The sequence below is a fragment of the Littorina saxatilis genome, linkage group LG1, assembly GCF_037325665.1.
Source record: "Littorina saxatilis isolate snail1 linkage group LG1, US_GU_Lsax_2.0, whole genome shotgun sequence".
Taxonomy (NCBI): domain Eukaryota; kingdom Metazoa; phylum Mollusca; class Gastropoda; order Littorinimorpha; family Littorinidae; genus Littorina; species Littorina saxatilis.
Window position 1 is genome coordinate 436,616 of NC_090245.1, and position 23,730 is coordinate 460,345.

The window sequence follows — 23,730 nt, forward strand, 5'->3', positions numbered from 1 at the left end:
ATCTAGACCATGAGTACCAGTTTGTTTTAAGCATATCAGATAATGGAAGACTTCGCTCACAGATAACAGGGGGATGTCTAAATTATGTGTAATATGTTTTGAAACACAAAACTGTTTCAACTTGTCCAGATTATTCTGTTTTGATCTATCATTTGTGATTATTTTTTCAACAATAGAAGTGAAATGAATGTTAAGATCATCCGCAGGTACATCAATGACAGAAGATTTTACGGTTTCTTTAGGTGTCAACTGGTTGATCACTTTCCAGATGGCTTTTGAGTTTTGTTTCGTATTTGATGCAGCGAGCTCACGGTAATATTTTTTGCGAGCAGCACGTTTCATGGACGTTACTTCGTTTCTCTGCTTTCTGTACTCTTCTTCTCTGCCATTACGTTTAAGAAAATCGCGGTGATTAATCGCACATTGAATGTCGTGTGTAAGCCATTTTGGTTTTGGGTGTTGCTGCACACGAGAGGTTCTGAATGGTGCATGTTTATCATATACTTTTATAAACAAGTTGTACCATAATTCAAATGCTTCATCGGGGTCAGTATGATTATAAATTATTGAAAAATCTGTACAACTTAAATCAGAAAGGAATGATTCTTTATCAAGTTTTGAAAATAGCCTATAAGTTATGAATTTATGCTTTCGTTTGGGGATTCTAACCCCTTTTTTCGACCATGTGAGGCATATTGGAAAGTGATCACTACAACCAATACTTGGAACTGAGTTTTCAATAATGTTAGCCTGGGTTGACACACATATATGGTCTATAAGCGTAGAGAGAGAGAGAGAGAGAGAGAGAGAGAGAGAGAGAGAGAGAGAGAGAGAGAGAGAGAGAGAGAGAGAGAGAGAGAGAGAGAACAAGAACAAGAACAATTCTTTATTTAACGAGGGTAATAGAGTAAGCAGTGATCTGCTTTTTTACATCTGGCCCTCGCCGTAAAGAGGGACTTAGTCTAAAATTGCTAAAGAATAAGCAAGTAAAGAGAACTACTGCTACATGATTATAATAAAATGAAAGTAAGAACATATCATCAATTTAGAGAGAGAGAGAGAGACAATGACAATGACAATGACAATGACAAATCTTTATTTTTCGAGGGTGACAAGAATAAGCATAGATATGCTTTTTTGCATCTGGCCCTCGCCCTAAAGAGGGACTAAACTATTTTACTATAACTATGACTAGGGAAAAAAAGGTTACATAAAAACATTAATGGTAGAACATATAAGTTTATGTACATGAAGCGCATTATGTAGAAGCATTGTAGATCATAAGGTAGTGTTCAAAATTGGGTGTAAAGCAATGAAGATAAACGGAAAGTAACCCAACAATACATTAGCTCAGCAAAACAATGTATTACAGAGCCAAATCTTCGTTATTTTGTCACAATAAACCATAATTCCGATAATGAACAACTGTATACAAAGAAAACATACTAATCAAGTTTATTTGTTCATAGAGTTCATTAAATGGAAAGAATATTTGGTTCTAAAAGAATCTGTGTTGGTGGATTGCCGCAGGGCGAGAGAGAGAGAGAGACAATGACAATGACAATGACAATTCTTTATTTAACGAGGGTAGTAGATTAAGCAGTGGTCTGCCTTTTTACATCCAGCCCTCGCCCTGGAGAGAGAGAGAGAGAGAGAGAGAGAGAGAGAGAGAGAGAGAGAGAGAGAGAGAGAGAGACTCACCCTTGCTCTCAGCCTGTCATCAAAGTATCTCATGACTTTCTCAGCGATGACCTTTGTGGTGCGATTATTCACAGAACCCTTGACGATGTCACGCTCAAACTCGTACGCCTCTTTCTTCGTCTCGGCGAGACGCATGTCAGCTTCCTCCATGATGGCCTGCAACAGATCACACAGCGAAGACATCAGCTGTACTCAACAAATATTGTCTGTTTGCTTAATTATTATTGTTCTTCATCATAAACATAGAGCACATTAAAAAAGACTCAAAAAAAATACAGACAAACAAAATAATACTACGCACGCACATATTAAAACATGCTCACGCACGCACACACACACACGCACGTACGCACACAAGGAAGGCTTGAACATGACTTAAAGCACAAGAGAAGCATGAGAGCGGACATCTGACTGACCTTGTAGGTGTCCAGAACTTTCTCCGATTCCTCCTTGAGTTTTTCAATCTCTTCTCGGAGTTCTTCAATCTCCCGCTGAGCGATGTCGCACTTCTGCTCCGCGGACAGTTTGAGGGTACGGTCCATGCCGCTGCTGCGGGACTTTGATCGCTTCCTGTGCGCCATCCTGCCTGGGTCATCGCGACCTGACTGGCCGCTGCCGGCACCCAAGTTCATTGAGGACTGGGACTTGGGGCTCTCCTTAGGCTCCACACGACGCAGGTACTTCTCAAACATCCGCGTCTCCGCCTCCAGCACCTGGTTGGCGCGCCTGAAACACACATCACTCACATGACTCCTGTTACCATAGAAACACACGACGCAGGTACTTCTCAAACATCCGCGTCTCCGCCTCCAGCACCTGGTTGGCGCGCCTGAAACACACATCACTCACATGACTCCTGTTACCATAGAAACACACATAATACACATCATTCCTTAATTTTGCTACCATAAAAACACACATCAGTCACATGATTCCTTGCTACCACAGAAACACACATCACTCACATGACTCCTGTTACCATAGAAACACACATAATACACACCATTCCTTGCTACCATAGAAACACACATCACTCACATGATTCCTTGTTACCATAGAAACACACATCAGTCACATGATACCTTGCTATCATAGAAACACACATCAGTCACATGATTCCTTGTTACCATAGAAACACACATCAGTCACATGATACCTTGCTACCATAGAAACACACATCAGTCACATGATTCCTTGTTACCATAGAAACACACATCAGTCACATGATTCCTTGCTACCATAAAAACACATATCAGTCACATGATTCCTTGCTACCATAGACAGGGGCGGAGCAGTTAAGCCAGGGGGGGGGGGGGGGGGGGGGGAGATTACAACCTGGGGTCCAGGGGCAGACCCCTTGTGGGGTACAGGGGCAAGGCCCCGTTGGGGGGTCTGGAGGGCAAAGCCCCCCTGAAGCTGAAGAGTTTTAGCTATTTTATCAACAGTTTATGGCTTATCCTTGATTTTGAACATGATCAACTGGTGTCAGCAGCCACTCATTATTTCTTTTAAAGTTAGTATTAAATCTTAATCCGCCCCTGATAGAAACACACATTATACACATTATTAAGATCTATTGTGTTTTCAGCATACCAGTAGGGCTGGATATTTTGTCGAGACAAGTAAATGACGATGAGTCGAAGATGAGATGATATTTCTATTCTGATGTGAAATTCTGTGTTGAAAACACATTTTTGTAAGAGAAAGCTCCCCACAGTCTATGCTGGTTGTTGCAAACGACGTTCCTGTGCGTAAGTACTGACAAAAATCACTGAACACTGGGCGGGGATATAGCTCAGTTGGTAGCGCGCTGGATTTGTATTCAGTTAGCCGCTGTCAGCGTGAGTTCGATCCCAGGTTCGGCGGAAATTTATTTCACAGTCAACTTTGTGTGCAGACTCTCTTCGGTGTCCGAACCTCCCCCCGTGTACACTACATTGGGTGTGCACGTTAAAGATCCCACGATTGACAAAAGGGTCTTTCCTGGCAAAATTGCTTAGGCACAGTTAATAATTGTCTACCTATACCCGTGTGACTTGGAATAATAGGCCGTGAAAGGTAAATATGCGCCGAAATGGCTGCAATCTACTGGCCGTATAAAATTTCATCTCACACGGCATTACTGCAGAGCGCCTAGAACTGTACCCACGGAATATGCGCGATATAAGATTCATTGATTGATTGATTGAACATTGAAACACTCAAAATCCTATGGACAAAAAAGACCAAAATAACCAATCTTTCGCATTATATGATAATATGCTTGGTTTCATATGACCAATTAGCATGCTTTCATACCTAACATTCCATTTGCTGCTTAATATATAATGTCTGACTTCTGCTGAGTACAACTGTTTGCACGATTGATGACTGCACAGAATAGGATGCTCAGAGGACAAGGATTGTTTCAGGAGAGAGTCATTGACTGATTGTATCAAAGTCAACGACTGATTGTATCAGATTGTACCAGAGTCAACGACTGATTGTATCAAAGTCAATGACTGATTGTATCAGAGTCAGTGACTGATTGTATCAAAGTCAACGACTGATTGAATTAGATTGTACCAGAGTCATTGACTGATTGTATCAGATTGTACCAGAGTCATTGACTGATTGTATCAGATTCTACCAGAGTCAACGACTGATTGAATTAGATTGTACCAGAGTCAACGACTGATTGTATCAGATTGTACCAGAGTCATTGACTGATTGTATCAGATTCTACCAGAGTCAACGACTGATTGAATTAGATTGTACCAGAGTCAACGACTGATTGTATCAGATTGTACCAGAGTCAACGACTGATTGTATCAGATTGTATCAGAGTCAACGACTGATTGTATCAGATTGTACCAGAGTAAACGACTGATTGTATCAGATTGTATCAGAGTCAACGACTGATTGTATCAGATTGTACCTCAGTCAACGACTGATTGTATCAGAGTCAACGACTGATTGTATCAAAGTCAACGACTGATTGTATCAGAGTCAACGACTGATTGTATCAGATTGTACCAGAGTCAACGACTGATTGTATCAGATTGTACCAGAGTCAACGACTGATTGTATCAGATTGTACCAGAGTCAACGACTGATTGTATCAGATTGTACCAGAGTCAACGACTGATTGTATCAGATTGTATCAAAGTCAACCACTGATTGTATCAAAGTCAACGACTGATTGTATCAGATTGTACCAGAGTCATTGACTGATTGTATTAAAGTTAACAACTGATTGTACCAGAGTCATTGACTGATTGTATCAAAGTCAACGACTGATTGTACCAGAGTCAACGACTGATTGTATCAGATTGTACCAGAGTCATTGACTGATTGTATTAAAGTTAACAACTGATTGTATCAGATTGTACCAGAGTCATTGACTGATTGTATCAGATTGTACCAGAGTCAACGACTGATTGTATCAGATTGTACCAGAGTCAACGACTGATTGTATCAAAGTCAACGACTGATTGTATCAAAGTCAACAACTGATTGTATCAGATTGTACCAGAGTCAACGACTGATTGTATCAGATTGTACCAGAGTCAACGACTGATTGTATCAGATTGTACCAGAGTCAACCACTGATTCTATTAGATTGTACCAGAGTCAACGACTGATTGTATCAAAGTCAACGACTGATTGTATCAGATTGTACCAGAGTCAACGACTGATTGTATCAGATTGTACCAGAGTCAACGACTGATTGTATCAAAGTCAACGACTGATTGTATCAGATTGTATCAGACTGTCAACGACTGATTGTATCAAAGTCAACGACTGATTGTATCAAAGTCAACGACTGATTGTATCAGACTGTATCAGAGTCAACGACTGATTGTATCAGATTGTACCAGAGTCAACGACTGGTTGTATCAGAGTCAACGACTGATTGTATCAGATTGTACCAGAGTCAACGACTGATTGTATCAGATTGTACCAGAGTCAACGACTGATTGTATCAGAGTCAACGACTGATTGTATCAGATTGTACCAGAGTCAACGACTGATTGTACCAGAGTCAACGACTGATTGTACCAGAGTCAACGACTGATTGTATCAGATTGTACCAGAGTCAACGACTGATTGTACCAGAGTCAACGACTGATTGTATCAAAGTCAACGACTGATTGTATCAAAGTCAACGACTGATTGTACCAGAATCAACGACTGATTGTATAAGATTGTATCAAAGTCAACGACTGATTGTATCAGATTGTACCAGAGTCAACGACTGATTGTATCAGATTGTACCAGAGTCAACGACTGATTGTACAGTAAAACCTGCATCTAGCGGACCCTTATTTCGGCGGACACCTTAGCATAACGGACAATTCAAGTGAGGATGGATGTATTTTACTCTCAAAAACACCTTAAAAGAGCGAACACCTCAAAGGCGCTAACGCGGACACCCTTTTTTGGTCCCGATTGGGTTCGTTACTTGTCAACAACGGACAAACCCTTGAAGCAGACAGCTTTTAGCAGACGCTGGTCCGCCATCTTGGTTCTGCAAATACAATCTCGCTGGCGATGTGAACGCGCGAGAAGCTTATTTTGTAAGCCAATGACAGCACTTGAAAGAAGTTGATTTTTGTATGGTGCACGCTCATTGGTCGATGCCGTGAACTCACAAACATTTCGGGTTTCTACTTTCTGTACTGTGATGCATCTTCGTCTCATCCTTCGTCTTCGTCTCATCATGCCAAAACGAAAAAATTTGACTTTAGAAGAGAGAGTCGATGTCATAAAGACCGTTCGAAAAGTTGCTGATGAGCTGAATTGCGGAAAAACTCAATTTTCCAACATAAAAGCTGATCGAACACAAATTCTCAGTCAGTACTGGGACTCCGGTGCCAGATCGACGGCAAAATGTGGAGAAGAAAAACAACCTGAACGAAAAACAACCTGAACGAAGAACTCTTCGAGTGGTTTTCAACAGCTCGATCAAAGAATCTTCCAGTGAATGGCCCATTGCTTCAGATAAGAAACCGATTGCACCTCTCTGTGGCAAAAAAGAATCAGTGACTGGGTTTTTTTTCCTCCAAAAAAATGTTGGCGCATTCATATTCATAAGAAAGGACACCTTGCTACAAAGGACAGTGGCAAGGCTCCCCAAGAGCGTCCTTTGCTCGCAGGTTTTACTGTATCAGATTGTATCAAAGTCAACGACTGATTGCATCAGAGTCAACGACTGATTGTATCAGATTGTACCAGAGTCAACCACTGATTGTATTAAAGTTAACGACTGATTGTATCAGATTTTATCAAAGTCAATGACTGATTGTATCAGATTGTACCAGAGTCAACGACTGATTGTATTAGATTGTATCAAAGTCAACAACTGATTGTATCAGATTGTACCAGAGTCAACGACTGATTGTATCAAAGTCAACGACTGATTGTATCAGATTGTACCAGAGTCAACGACTGATTGTATCAGAGTCAACGACTGATTGTATCACAGTCAAAGACTGATTGTATCAGATTGTACCAGAGTAAACGACTGATTGTATCAGATTGTACCAGAGTCAATGACTGATTGTATCAGATTGTACCAGAGTCAACGACTGATTGTATCAGATTGTACCAGAGTCAACGACTGATTGTACAGTAAAACCTGCATCTAGCGGACCCTTATTTCGGCGGACACCTTAGCATAACGGACAATTCAAGTGAGGACGGATGTATTTTACTCTCAAAAACACCTTAAAAGAGCGAACACCTCAAAGGCGCTAACGCGGACACCCTTTTTTGGTCCCGATTGGGTTCGTTACTTGTCAACAACGGACAAACCCTTGAAGCAGACAGCTTTTAGCAGACGCTGGTCCGCCATCTTGGTTCTGCAAATACAATCTCGCTGGCGATGTGAACGCGCGAGAAGCTTATTTTGTAAGCCAATGACAGCACTTGAAAGAAGTTGATTTTTGTATGGTGCACGCTCATTGGTCGATGCCGTGAACTCACAAACATTTCGGGTTTCTACTTTCTGTACTGTGATGCATCTTCGTCTCATCCTTCGTCTTCGTCTCATCATGCCAAAACGAAAAAATTTGACTTTAGAAGAGAGAGTCGATGTCATAAAGACCGTTCGAAAAGTTGCTGATGAGCTGAATTGCGGAAAAACTCAATTTTCCAACATAAAAGCTGATCGAACACAAATTCTCAGTCAGTACTGGGACTCCGGTGCCAGATCGACGGCAAAATGTGGAGAAGAAAAACAACCTGAACGAAGAACTCTTCGAGTGGTTTTCAACAGCTCGATCAAAGAATCTTCCAGTGAATGGCCCATTGCTTCAGATAAGAAACCGATTGCACCTCTCTGTGGCAAAAAAGAATCAGTGACTGGGTTTTTTTTCCTCCAAAAAAATGTTGGCGCATTCATATTCATAAGAAAGGACACCTTGCTACAAAGGACAGTGGCAAGGCTCCCCAAGAGCGTCCTTTGCTCGCAGGTTTTACTGTATCAGATTGTATCAAAGTCAACGACTGATTGCATCAGAGTCAACGACTGATTGTATCAGATTGTACCAGAGTCAACCACTGATTGTATTAAAGTTAACGACTGATTGTATCAGATTTTATCAAAGTCAATGACTGATTGTATCAGATTGTACCAGAGTCAACGACTGATTGTATTAGATTGTATCAAAGTCAACAACTGATTGTATCAGATTGTACCAGAGTCAACGACTGATTGTATCAAAGTCAACGACTGATTGTATCAGATTGTACCAGAGTCAACGACTGATTGTATCAGAGTCAACGACTGATTGTATCACAGTCAAAGACTGATTGTATCAGATTGTACCAGAGTAAACGACTGATTGTATCAGATTGTACCAGAGTCAATGACTGATTGTATCAGATTGTACCAGAGTCAACGACTGATTGTATCAGATTGTACCAGAGTAAACGACTGATTGTATCAGATTGTACCAGAGTCAATGACTGATTGTATCAGATTGTACCAGAGTCAACGACTGATTGTATCAGATTGTACCAGAGTCAACGACTGATTGTATCAGATTGTACCAGAGTAAACGACTGATTGTATCAGAGTAAACGACTGATTGTATCAGATTGTAACTTTTTTCCACATTGTATACGACTGATTGTATCAGACTGTAACTTTTTTTCCACATTGTATACAAAGACTGATTGTATCAAATTGTAACTTTTTTTCCACATTGTATACAAAGACTGATTGTATAGAATTGACGTTGCAAAGGGAACGACATGTTGCTGATTCAGGTCAAAATATTGGACAAGACTGTCTGCTAACCTGCAGTTATTGGGATGCTGTAAGTTTTGTTACCTCTCCAAGATCTTCAATTAGTGATGGTTTTTACATGGACATGTTTATAAATTTTGACCAAATCAACAAATGTATATTCCATACATAAAGAGGAAAGTTTTCTGCTATATGGGCTAAAGGCATAAATGAGGTCAACTCAGCCAGTGTTACTAGTGTTAAATTAGAGTTCTGGTTCAGGTCCATCTCTTATGCACAAGCAAGCGCAAACATGCAGAGAAAACTTCCTTTTCCCTAGCTACAAAAAATTCAGGCCAAAAATTGTACATCCTTTAAAGATCAGTGAAAAAAACAAGGTAGTTGATTGATGCCCCCATATCACCTTGCATTAGGGAAAATTTGATTTTATCAACAAGATCAATATGATTCTCGTAACTCTTGACTTTTCTCCTGACTGCATGTACAACGTACGCTTTAAAGGGGTACAAAAAAGTTCTAGAGTCTATAGGGGAAAGAAATAGGTTGGTTCGTAACATGCAGTAACTCTTGACTTTTCTCCTGACTGTACAACGCTTTGAAGGGGTACAAAGAAGTTGTACAGTCTATAGGGGAAAGAAATAGGTTGGTTCGTAACATGCAATACTAGTAACAGGCATGGGAATTAAAAATTGTAAAAAAGGCGGAAAATTTATAACTGAAGACGCGAAGCGTCAAGTCGATGGCGCGAAGCGCTTAGCCTTACTAGGTGGGTCCAGGGGCATGCCCCCCCGGAAATTTTTTTTATCCAAAGAACCCAGATGGTGCAATCTGGTGTCATCTGAGCTCCAAGTTTGCCATTAAATTCTGTTTTTAGAATCAGAGTTTTTAGTACAAAAATGTACCAATTTTTGCTTTTTTGAAGAAAAAAAAATATACATGTATTATTATATGGTTTAAATTTGTAAAAAAATTGATCTGTTGAGACAAACAGGAAAATGTAACTTGTAACACAATCTGTGCAATCTGGTTTACTTTCAAACATAAAAGTTCAATAACTGAGGCGGGCGGTAGCAGTGCGTGAACAAAGTACGGAAGGTTTTCGCGGACTTTTGCGCAAAGGCCAAAGTAACCGGTGCTTTTTTTGTGTGCCTCCCCCTTTTATTTTTTCGGCGGACACTTTTGCATTTTCGGCGGAACAAAAAAAAAATTCGGCGGAAATCTGCCATTCGGCGGACAATTCCCATGCCTGTAGTAACTCTTGACTTTTCTCCTAACTGTACAACGCTTTGAAGGGGTACAAAGAAGTTGTAGAGTCTATAGGGGAAAGAAATAGGTTGGTTCGTAACCATGCAGTAACTCTTGATTTTCTTTTGTATGCCTTTTTAACCTTCGCTGGTGGTCATGGGTCCGTGTGGACCCAGAAGGGTGTTTAATTGCAAATATCTCTTAAACTAGTTGGAATTTTTTAATGAGCTTTTAAGAATGCCTCAGGCACCTAATAAGCTCTTATGTCCTAAAATTTCAGCGAGAAGTAATTAAAAAAAAAGTTAATATTTAGACTACAAACATTGTGGGGCCGTGTGGACCCATGTTTCTCAAAGAAGGAAATGAGAAGCAATTGGGTCCGCACGGCCCCACGATGACTTCCGTGTGTAGTCGATAAATGACAACATCTCAGTGTGTCTCCTTTACCTTCTTTGTCAGTTTTTTACTGCGTCTTTTTATAAACTTTTAAAGAGAGGAATCCAAAACAGATACACTGTTAAAGGCACAGTAAGCCTCCTGTAAACCATCACAGATACACTGTTAAAGGCACAGTAAGCCTCCTGTAAACCATCACAGATACACTGTTAAAGGCACAGTAAGCCTCCTGTAAACCATCACAGATACACTGTTAAAGGCACAGTAAGCCTCCTGTAAACCATCACAGATACACTGTTAAAGGCACAGTAAGCCTCCTGTAAACCATCACAGATACACTGTTAAAGGCACAGTAAGCCTCCTGTAAACCATCACAGATACACTGTTAAAGGCACAGTAAGCCTCCTGTAAACCATCACAGATACACTGTTAAAGGCACAGTAAGCCTCCTGTAAACCATCACAGATACACTGTTAAAGGCACAGTAAGCCTCCTGTAAACCATCACAGATACTGTCACTGTGTCAGGCTTTTACACACATTACAAACACCCTTCCATTTGAACGCTCACCAAACAGGAACATCCTAGGTGACCTACGTAAAGAGCAAGCAATTTTTAAAGAATTAATTTTGCGGATTGTCTTGGACACTTTTTGGACCGTGGTGCATTTTGGCGCTAGACCTAACGAAAAGAACAGTCATCGCCGAGACTACCTTCAGATAATCTCGGCTAACACGAAGACCGAGGCGGGTCACGCTCGTCTCCACGAAGCATGCGACCGTAACCTAGCTTTTAAAATCTAAATAATAAATTGACACTAGCTTACACAAACATTCTTAAATCATAAAAGAATTCTTTTTTCATCAAGACAAGATCAGTACAATTCGAAGTTTTGAAAGTTTGAAAAAAGAAAAGCCCGGAAGCAGGGTCACGCAAGGTAGTGGTTCTGGTAGCAGACGACGGTTTATGCATATCGCCAGTTCCTCTCAACAGTCAAAAGCCATCGCTAGAATTCTTGTGAACCACAGCCGTTTATTTCATGCATAGTGAGAGGTACATAATAACGTGCTATTGCAGATAAGCTCACATCGAGTCGCATTCAAATTACTAACTGACGACTACATTGTGAAAAAGCGAAACTGGATCACACGGGTTCACGATGGCTCAGGGGTAAGATAAACCACGCAAAAATAAATTCTTTGAAAATTGTTCGCTCTTTACGGAGAGCACCTAGGATGGGTGAGTGTTTAAATGAAAGGGTGTTTGTACTGTGTGTAAAAGCCTGACAGTATCTGTGATGATTTACTGGAGGCTTACTGTGCCTTTAAAGGAAAAGTCCAAGGTTTTGAAGTATCTCCAAAAGCTTGAATATCGAATGCCAAATGTTATAAACATCTCAGGAAAAATATTTTAAAAATTATTAAAAATTTTGTTGTTGTTGTAATTGAACATTTATTATTGGTGGGCTAACCAAGACAAGCCGCCTGGGGTCATGTTGTGGTCACGTGATTTTTGGTTCACTGTGACGTCGGTTCACTGTGACGTCACAGTGTTTGTTTTGGTTCAACCAGCGTGGTGTTCATGCATGTGTAAAAGTGATAACTGGGTTCGGAAGAATGCCTCGTAGGTGTGCAGCCGCAAACTGCAAAAACACGCAAACAACAAGCGGCATTTCCTTCCACAGATTTCCTACCAAAAACCTAAGTTTGTTATCGAAATTGGAGATGTTTCCACAGCCAAAGCGTGCGCATTTAAAAGTGTCTGGCAAAAGCAGGTTCATTTGCAGTGAACATTTCGTGCAAACCGACTTCATCAACTTTGAGCAAAACAGGTTGGGGTTTCAACCGAAAAGAGTATTGTCGCGATTGGCAGTACCCTCCGTTCAAAGCTGCTTGAAGGTCAGTATACTTTGATTGTAGATGTAGTAGATGTTTTTTGTTTTGACCATGCACCCACATATTGGTGCGCAGCAAATGTGAATTGGTGCAGATTAGTGTGTCTTGGTCCGGCTATTACTGCTGGATTACAAAGATGATGTCTTGACGTCGAAGCGCCCCAGGCAACACTGTTGCATAACGGTCTGAGCTGAGCTGTGGAAAATGGGGGCTGGGCAGGAACAAGAGCGGGTGGGGGTGATAGGGGTGGGGGGTGGCGCGGCAGATTAAGAGTAACACTTCGTCAGTTTTTGTGCCAAGCGTGGGGTAAATATGATCGCAAACTCCAAATGTAAATCCATGACATTGACAGTGTTTGCTTGAATTATAATTTACTATGTATAAAATATCTAAGCGTGCAGTTTTTGCTACTGAAAGACGAGAGCTGTGAGAATCGTGCATGTGATTTGTCTGCATTGACTGAGACACGTAAAACCAGCTTATGTGTTGAAACTTACGCATGGATACACACATAATAATATCCATACGTCTTTCAGTGGGTATTTCAATTTTCAATGTTCTGAATAGGTCAATAGACAATACCAAACCAAGCATACTTTCAAATCAAATTATCATTACACTAAGTGTCTTTCTTCTTTTACTTCCAGAGGAAAAGGGAACTGTCACGATTCCCAACGGCAAACGATGAGAACAAAAGGACACTCCATAACAAGCCCTGCTGTACTTGCCGCCGTCACGAAAAATCGGCACCCAGTGAGACCGACGAAATATTTGCCTGTGCACAGACAGTGAACCCACAGCAATGTGAAAGGTGTACGTACACACACACACACACACACACACACACACACACACACACACACACACACACACGCACACACACACACACATGCGCGCTAAATATAGAATTTCATGTTTTTATTGTTTGTTTGTTTGCCGCCCATGCAGTCCACCACGAAGGGTGATATCAGGGCGGTGCTGCTTTGACATTTTAACGTGCGCCACACACAAGACAGAAGTCGCAGCACAGGCTTCATGTCTCACCCAGTCACATTATTCTGACACCGGACCAACCAGTCCTAGCACTAACCCCATAATGCCAGACGCCAGGCGGAGCAGCCACTAGATTGCCAATTTTAAAGTCTTAGGTATGACCCGCCCGGGGCTCGAACCCACGACCTCCCGATCACGGGGCGGACGCCTTACCACTAGGCCAACCGTGCCGGTTTTAGTGGAACTCCCACTCTATGTCCTAAAAAAGATATGTAACAAAATCAAATCTTAGAAATTCGAAAAATATATAATAGTGAGGGTAAATTTCTAAAAGTTTAACTTTAAGCAGTTCATTTAAACAAGAAAGGTAGTGAACGTGAGAATACATTTACAAGGGATGTTCTACTGTAACACAAGAGAGGGGGTATATTTAATGTACCCGTTATACATTCATACCGATGCATATCACCACAAACAGTTATTTCTTGAGTCAAATTCATCGATTTAATTTGTATTTCTATTTGCGGGGCACAGGCTATGCTGACCGGCTCACGGAGTATCTGATGCGGGAGTACACTAACAGCCCCAGGAACCTGGAACTAAGTTTGTGGGATCATGTGGACCATGTACCAGACCACCTGGCATCCCAGTACCATCGTCCCACCATGCAGGAAGCTGTTCAACACAGGGTCACACGATTCCCTCCAGCTGGGGGAGTTTGAACCCCACTCTTCCTCCGTCTGGGAAAGTGTCCCTGATCGTTTTCACGGCACAAGCTGGTAGAGGCACCCTGATGCTTTTGCCGAGAAACCCCCAACACCATCGCACCAGCTGCCTGTAGGCGACATATCTGTATTTCCTGCGAAAGCAAGAAAGAAACAAGTGGTGTAAAGCAATCCCAGAATAACATTGAACGCACTGCATTTTTGTCACAAATATACATATAATATATAGGCAAATATTTAAAATATATATATATATATCAATAACCCGCAGCAAGAAAATAGATGACAATTTCAATTTTCATACGAAAATCGTATAGAAAGCGTGTGGAGCGATTCCTTGAAAATGATTGCTGAGATCTTCATGAAACTTTGCATCTAAAACCTTCCAGAAGATGTCTTCCTTTTTTTCGATAAATGTCAGGCGGAAACCTCCTTTTCTTCATCCATAAATATAAAGATATGACATGTTCACTTTAGAAATTTGTGTTGGAATCCGTTATGTAGGTATACTGTATGCAGGCAGTTATCGGACTATGACCAATGTCCGCCAAGTTCTATTACTGTAGGCTTTCACCAACGATCGTCAGCTACACACCCATTCTAAGCAATGAGGTACATTTGCGATGTCAAAACTTAAGAAAAATGAACAAGCTCTAATCATACTGATAATTATGTGGATAGGGTGGATTAATGTATTCGTTAATTATTTGTCAGGCAGGGGCGGACGAGGGGGGGGGGGGGGTGCACAGGGTGCAGGTGCACCCCCCCTCCAGCAAAAAAACAAAACAAAAAATTTGGAAAGCTGATTCTATGACCATTTCTAAGTTCAAATGGCACCAGATGGCACCATTTTGCTTCTTTGGGCCAACAATTTTTCCGGGGGGGGGGGGGGGGCATGCCCCCGGACCCCCCTAGCAAATTCGGGCGCTTCGCGCCCATCACATTCACTTTCGATTCAAAGTGCACCCCCCCTAACAAAGCAACTGATCCGCCCCTGTCAGGGGAGTTACATTTTTGTTCGACATTTTTTAATCGGAGTACACCTGTCGTGGGGAGTAACTTTCTCGTGTATGAGTAGAGTAACATATTCGTACGAATTTTTGACTCCGGAGTAAAAATCTCGTAGGATTAATATCGTGCTACAACGGCAAGTAAAAAGTGTACATACTGAAGAATCCCACATCAATTAAATTGTATCTTGAAAAGTTTGTGGGTGGGTGTTCAGTCTTACAATAGGTTTTGTATTTATTTCACACAAATGTTATTGTTTCCCAGTTGCTGTTATTTTCCACTGTTAATGTTTATAATGAAGATTTAATTAGATTCGATGTATTTGTGTCTAGTTTACGTATCCGATCTGTTTATTTGTGTAATACAATGTACTATTTCACTCTCTTGTCAGTGTAAGAATATGCAAATATATCCGAATGATAATCTTCTGATTTGTGTTGTGTTACATACTCATGCAGATCGAAGTTTAGACGCCCGTAGTCCTGCTTGTACGAATACTATGCGGTCTCCAGGCAGTAGATGTCCAGGCACACGGTACGAAAGCCAGGATGTGCTGTGATGCAGCCTATACCTGCTCTTCCAGGTCTTCTACCTTCTGTTTGATTTATCTGACGTCGTGGCAACACACACACTCAACAGAAGTTGGCATACGGCAGCAATGTCCGCACTGACACCTGAAACAGTAGATCACACTGTAATCATAACAGCATGCCCCGTTCACATAGGAGACACTCACAAAAACCGGGTGATTCTTATGTATGCACAAAACTTACTATGATTTACAGAAACACCACGAACAGTACCATTAGTCGCGGTTTCACAATGCATGCAGTGTTAGTAGCCTACCCTTCGAGTGAATTTAACAGGGTCGCTTTTTAACACTGACCACACATCGTGACTGACCTGGCCACTGTGAAACAGAAACAATGTCCTGTCTCCTCTAGGTGTTTGAAAATACACCTGCGCTGTCTTTTGAACAGTGTCCCATGTTGCGAAACAAAACAAACCAAACATCAATCAAAAGAAGGGAACTGCTGTGTATGCATTTTTGGATATTTCTGAGAAACGGCTTCTTTTGTTACTCCATCACATGATAAACGATCACATTCCCAGAATTCGATTTCAGCCTTCTGTTGGAGCCTGGGGAACATAGCCACTACACAATGGTCGCCTCATCACGGGTAATCGCGCGTGCGCACACACACACACACACACACACACACACACACACACACACACACACACACACACACACACACACACACACACACACACACACATACGTACATTAATCTTTGTTCATCACTGAATTATTTATTTTCAGATCTACGATAGATCTTCCTAGTTTTTCTGTTGAAATCTGGCACACGCCATTATGCCCCCCCCCCCCCCCCCCCCCCACACACACACACACACACATCCTATTCAACAGAACAAAGATTGTTTTGAAGAGTTCTTCAAAAACATACCGCTTCACTCAATATTAAATTCTGCACTGATTTATAAAAAAAAAACACGCTTTGTCTGCATCATTCACAACAATCCTTGGTATCGTCCCAGAATTGCCCTTTGTTCATTTTCAATGCCTACTCGAAATGTCCTTCTACCTTTGAAAAAACTATTTCCCAACCTCCCTACTGACCAAACATCTCTGGCGCGATTTCCTTCCTAAAATAAATACCCAAAATCACCACTTTTAGACCATAACTCATGTCCGTCCGTCGTTTTACAAATCGTATCATGGCAGATCTAAAATACATAAAAAGGTTGCAGGGGCATAGGCACATGTAAGGCAATATTCCTGAGATAGATCTCTGAATATTGAAATCACCGCCGCCATTTTAGAAAGCTCCCTTTTACTGTTTTGTGGTTCCATGCATTACCTAAAACGAAACACTGTGTCTTACTGTCACGAATGAAACTATCATCAACATCAATGTCATTCCGTACGACTTACTATCAACATGTTTTGTTGTGTAAACGGAAAAAACCCGTGATTGGAATTCCCAGAGGCAGAGGGGAAAGAGATCGTCAAGTGTAGGCAACACTGCAGATACATTTATTCTGAACTGTACAGTCCCAAGTAAAATATCCAAGTGGTAAAAAAACAAGACGCTTGAAAAGCTCAGCTTAGCAAATCCTGTCATGCTAACATACCAACAGAAGCACAACAACTGATGAGTGGAAAACGCACATGACTTTTGATCTAGCATGCAGAAGATAGCGACAACAATAGTAATCACATACCAGTCAGTGTTGCCGATTCTGCTGGCTCTGTTAGGAGCAGCGTCTTGTGGCCTTCTTTCCTCGTCTTTCTTCCGTGGTTCAAACTGGTAAGGAAGAACGATAGCCTGGCTCAAACGTGGTCCGTCGTACTCCTCCTCTTCCTCGCTGCTGAGTGGCCATACTTGTTCGAGCAGTGTGTGACGTAGTAAAAACACGTGTGCAAAAGGTCATGAGCCAAGACTGCGCGCGCGGTGGAACAATTCGGAACAGCAAAAAAAGGTTTCAAAGTATACTTTTGGGGCTTCTGTGTTCATTTTTACACATACAATTGTGGTTAATGAATTAAGAGTGTCAACGTATCAAAAGTGACCCTAAACCTTGGACTTTTCCTTTAATGTTCCAAAATAAGATAAAAAATTAAAAACAGAAAACAAGAAAGGTAAGCTTATGGACAGTTTATTCATAGACAAAATGAATTATTCACTTCGACCTTGATCTATTGATCTCTAAAATATACAACATATAATTCATAACATATATAATAGACAAATAACAATGAAGGCTGATTACTTCCCTTTTGTATGTTGCATCTTCAAACATGGCAGGAAGCAAAATCACCAAAAGAATCAATATTTGTTTCACATTATCATTGGTCTTTAAATGTATCTTGTTTGTCCACTTCAAAGATTGATACCTGAGGTCCTGGTAGGATAAAAACTGAACAAGTACACAGCCAATCACTTGGAAGGCTTATTCCATTTAACCCTCTTGGCACGATAATACCTTGCACAAATTTATCTTTAGCTGGCCAATCAGAAGGCTTGTTATATTTCTTCATCACTTCCGATCATGCATCTGCACTGCGTTTCAAACATTTTCCAAGCTTTCATTTACTGTTTCTCTTGCAAAAATGAGCGATATTGATAGCGACAAGGAGCAGGAAGATAAGGATAACGATACTAGTGAGGCATGTTGTTGACTGTGAAAATTAGGGAGGTAATTATGCATTTATATCTGTTTGTAAATGAACAAGATGCACGTGCATGGTCGCAATGTGTAGAATAAATATAGTTGATCTGACTGAATTTGATCGTCGAGTTTGGCTTGTTTACATTTACATTTGTCTGTTTACAATTACTTCTGCCACCCTGCGGCATGTTTATTTGTCTTCTTGATCTTGATCTTGATGATTACGCTGCTGGGTACCAGAAGACTGGCATAAATGCAGCGGGGGAGAGTGCGGCAGCCTAATGGTGGTGGACGGCTGCTAGCTTGGCTTTAAAGATGCCAATGCTTTTGGAGGTTACAATATTGTCCTCAAGTAGATTCCAGTCTTGTGCCGTCTTCACAAAAAAGGAGTTCCTAAACTGATCAGTGCGGCCTTGGGGCACTGAATAGGGTCTAGAATTGTTTCTTGAATACTGTGAGACGATGTTGGATGTGTGATGGTCAGAGTGTCTCACTGGCCTGATTTTACGGCCTTGCTTCTGCTCAGTTAAGAACTGGTGTGATGGTAGTGCCGGTACCAGCCCCTCAACCACCCTATAGAAGAACGTCAGACGGAGTTGTTGACGTCGCTGTTGCAGAGGTTGGAGTCCAGTTTTCTCTAGGAGTCTGGTGACGCTGCCGGGGGTCGACGACCTGAAGTCGCCTGTGATAAACCTCGACGCTTTGCGTTGTACGCGTTCGATGCAGTCAATGTCTTTCTTCAGGTAGGGGTCCCAGACAACCGCCCCATACTCCAGGAGGGGACGGACAAGGGAGAGGTAGGCCTGCTGACGGCAACGAGGCGGGCAGCGTTGGAGGTTGCGGCGGAGAAAGCCAAGGGTGCAGTTTGCTTTTTTAGTGATAGAAGAAATGTGGGGGCTCCATTTCATGTCGTCTGAGAGGAGAATGCCAAGGTAGGGTGTGGATCTAACGTTTTGGAGGATGCTGTTGTCCAGTTGGTAGTAGAAGTCAGAGGATTTGTTTTACTGAGGATATAGCATTTAGAGGCGTTGAAGCGCATGCCCCAGGTAACCGCCCACTCTTCGAGGTGTCTGAGGTCTTGTTGCAGGGATTGGTGATCCGTGAAGGAGTTTATTTCCCTATAGAGCAGGCAGTCGTCGGCGAACAAGCGGACGTGGGACGATACGGAGGCTGGCAGGTCGTTAATATGGACAAAGAAGAGTAGTGGGCCGAGCACCGTCCCCTGCGGGACGCCAGAGTCTACTGTAGTCACTAGTTGATTTGGATGAAGTACCCTCGAGTACAACTTTCATGGAGCGCTTAGTAAGGAACGACGTGAGCCAGTTGAGTAGCCTCAGTAGGGGGCCGTTTATGCCATAACAGGAGAGTTTGTGGAGAAGGTGGGGGTGGGGAACAGTGTCGAACGCTTTGTACGTTCATCTTTGTATCACTGCAAATCGAACAAATTTCATTTCAAACCTTCAAGCTTTCTTCTTCCTAATGATATATAGTTTTCTGTGTCTAAGGTTATCATGAGACCACTTTCAATTAAAAAAAAAAATGGTACCCATTTTCAGTTTTGCAAGCTCATTTTTACGCGAATTTTTAGGAAGGCTTTTAAATTTATGCAGTGTTTGATCTGGGAAACCGTTGGTTTTGTTGGTATTGGAGCTGTGGTGCCACTCAAAAGACATTACTTAGTGTTTACAAATGCAATGCTACAGTTCAAGTTTTGCCCAGAGTATATACATCAAGTGTGGTGATTTCTGTTGATGTGACGAATCGTATCCAAGAAGAATGTTCTAGCCCCGGAATTGTTTAGGCCTAGGATTTGTTAGTGACGCGATGACCCACTTTTCTCACTCTGTCCCAGATCAAAACTCTGCGCACAGCAATGAATCGTATAAAGTGTGTACTCACAGCGTCTCCTCGACCAGCTGATAGAGTTGTTCATCGCTCAGATCTTGCAAGGGATCCACTTCTGAATTGTCGACACTGTGAGTGTCCGCCATACTCCCTGTGTCCTCCATCTTGCTTCACCAGTTGCTCAGTTACACATCCGGGTACTGCGCAGTCTCGGCAAAGCTGTGCCCGGCAGTCTTGGTGTGCCTCATTTAGTCTGAAGTAACAGACCAAGAGAGCTAACTCCCTTGAGTTCTAAAAAAAAAGTCTCTATTATCCCCCCTGACACGTTTCGCCGCTATACAGGGTGACCCACAAAAAATGCAACCGATAAAACTACGAATTACTTTTCCATCGATTGACCGAATTACCCTACCTATATTTAGTGTAAACTAACTTCAGCCTATCCATGACAAGTCCACAAAGTGGCAAATGTATAGGTCAAATGGTCTGATTTTTCTGCACTTTCAAAAAGAAGTTCCGAATTCAGGGATCTGCACAACAGTACGAGCAGATGTATGTCTCTGGTACGAGGATCTACGAGGTTTGACATTGGGCGGTAGCCTCACTTTTCCTGATTTAACCCTCCAGACTCTCACCTTTTGGATTATATGAATGTCCGAGTATAGGTGTTTCCAGAATGACGTTTGTTTCGGTGACTTTGGCATCAGTGGCAGCCCGGAAACTGAGCAGGTCTCTGCCAGACCAGGTCGACACGACCTCATTTACATGCCGATATATTAGGCTACCAACGTGTGAATTGAACCCCGGGTATTGTTATCCCATGAGTGGTCTCTCTCACGTATTCAAAATAAACGCTCATTCATAACTAAAGTTGTGTGTGACACATCTTGACTCATAAACGATCCTCCATACACACAACAAGCGGTACGAGATTATGCAGTTTATCATACGCGATCCGGGCCTCCATACACACAACAAACGATACGAGATTATGCAGTTTATTTACACATAAACTATCCTCCATACACACAACAAACGGTACGAGATTATGCAGTTTATTTACGCAACACCCTGTGCACACACCCCCCCCCCCCCCCCCCCCCCCCCCTCTCCAGCAAAAACAAAATGTGGAAAGCTGATTCTTATGACCATTTCTAAGTTCAAATGGCACCAGATGGCACCATTTTGCTTCTTTGGGCCAAAAAATGTTCCGGGGGGGCATGCCCCCGGACCCCCCTAGCAAATTCATTCACTTTCGATTCAAAGTGCACCCCCCCCCTTACAAAGCAACTGATCCGCCCCTGATCCGCCATACACACACAACTCGGGACTGGGTGGCCGAGTGGTAACGCACTTGCGCTCGGAAGCGAGAGGTTGCGAGTTCGACCCTGGGTCAGGGCGTTAGCAATTTTCTCCCCCCTTTCCTAACCTAGGTGGTGGGTTCAAGTGCTAGTCTTTCGGATGAGACGAAAAACCGAGGTCCCTTCGTTGTACACTACATTGGGGTGTGCACGTTAAAGATCCCACGATTGACAAAAGGGTCTTTCCTGGCAAAATTGTATAGGCATAGATAAAAAATGTCCACCAAAATACCCGTGTGACTTGGAATAATAGGCCGTGAAAAGTAGGATATGCGCCGAAATGGCTGCGATCTGCTGGCCGATGTGAATGCGTGATGTATTGTGTAAAAAAAATTCCATCTCACACGGCATAAATAAATCCCTGCGCCTTGAATATGTGCGCGATATAAATTGCATAAAATAAAATAAAATAAAAAAATAAAAATAAATCCCTGCGCTTAGAACTGTACCCACGGAATACGCGCGATATAAGCCTCATATTGATTGATTGATTGAACAAACGGTACGGGATTATGCAGTTTATTTACACATAAACGATCCTCCATACACACAACAAAGTTTACACACAAACGCCAGAACAATACAGTGAAAACAATTGTGTGAGGGTACGAAATGTGATTGTGCCGTTTATTCACATATAAACATTTGCACAACGCTGTAAAAAAATAATGGTGTGACAATAATCACAGTACGACGAAACGTAATTATGCAGGTCATTGACACATACCCACTAACATGAGAGACACACTACACGCTAACATGAGAGACACTGACATACACGCTAACATGAGAGACACATAAACATTAACATGAGAGACACACACTCACTAACACTGATGAGAGACACACACTCACTAACACGAGAGACATATAAACATTAACACGAGAGATACATAAACATTAACATAAGAGACACACAATCACTAGGGACACATCAACATTAACACGAGAGATGCATACACATTAACACGAGAAACACATAAACATTAACATGAGAGACACATAAACATTAACATGAGACACACATAAACATTAACATGAGACACACATAAACATTAACATGAGACACACATAAACGCTAACATGAGACACACAATCACTAACATGAGAGACACATAAACGCTAACATGAGACACATAAACATTAACATGAGACACACAATCACTAACATGAGAGACACATAAACATTAACACGAGAGACACATAAACATTCACATGAGACACATAAACGCTAACATGAGAGACACATAAACATTAACATGAGACACATAAACATTAACATGAGAGACACACAATCACTAACATGAGAGACACATAAACGCCAACATGAGACACATAAACATTAACATGAGACACATAAACATTAACATGAGAGACACATAAACATTAACATGAGAGACACACAATCACTAACATGAGAGACACATAAACGCCAACATGAGACACATAAACATTAACATGAGACACATAAACATTAACATGAGAGACACATAAACATTAACATGAGAGACACACAATCACTAACATGAGAGACACATAAACATTAGGCAATGGCTATTTTGCCGGTACCGGCAACGTAGCCTGTAGGCTATGTTGCCGGTACCGGCAAAATAACGATATGTTACGGTAGAGGCTATTTTGCCGGTTGGACGCTGATGAAGCTAGTAAAGTGAAACGTCTAGTCGGATTCTCCATCTCACAAAGGCAATTATACACAAGTAATCTTCAATATTTGTATTTCTGATGTGCAAACTTCAAATGCAATTACAACCTTGTCTTATACACGAATAAAAGCCATATTTCTCTCTCTCTCTCTCTCTCTCTCTCTCTCTCTCTCTCTCTCTCTCTCTCTCTCTCTCTCTCTCTCTCTCTCTCTCTCTCTCTCTCTTAACACCAAATACACTAATCAAACTGGCAAATATCCGCGATGATCTCTATGCAAGGAATTAAATACTGGTTATTGTCTCTCTATGATCGTTCTCGCTGACTCTCTGTCTCTATGTGTGTGTCATGAATCACATGAAATAGATTGAATATATACGGACGTTGAATATACAACAAGTCATCGTCACATCTATTTCTCTCTATGATCATTGCCGCTGACTCTCTGTCTCTATGTCTGTGTGTGT

The 23,730-nt window shown here is 41.7% G+C and overlaps 1 protein-coding gene across 1 annotated transcript in view; it reads right to left on the reverse strand.

Annotated features, from left to right (window-relative positions):
- The window catches only part of LOC138958919 (cilia- and flagella-associated protein 263-like), a 33,199-nt gene extending 12,770 nt beyond the window's left edge, over positions 1-20,429 (reverse strand). Inside the window, exons 1-3 of the mRNA XM_070330258.1 lie at positions 20,295-20,429; positions 2,118-2,427; positions 1,702-1,857 (exon numbers count right to left, since the gene is read on the reverse strand). Coding sequence (XP_070186359.1) covers positions 1,702-1,857; positions 2,118-2,427; positions 20,295-20,404 — 576 coding nt within the window. The 5' untranslated portion in view covers positions 20,405-20,429. The remainder of the gene's footprint in view (positions 1-1,701; positions 1,858-2,117; positions 2,428-20,294) is intronic.
- Positions 20,430-23,730: the final 3,301 nt, after the last annotated feature.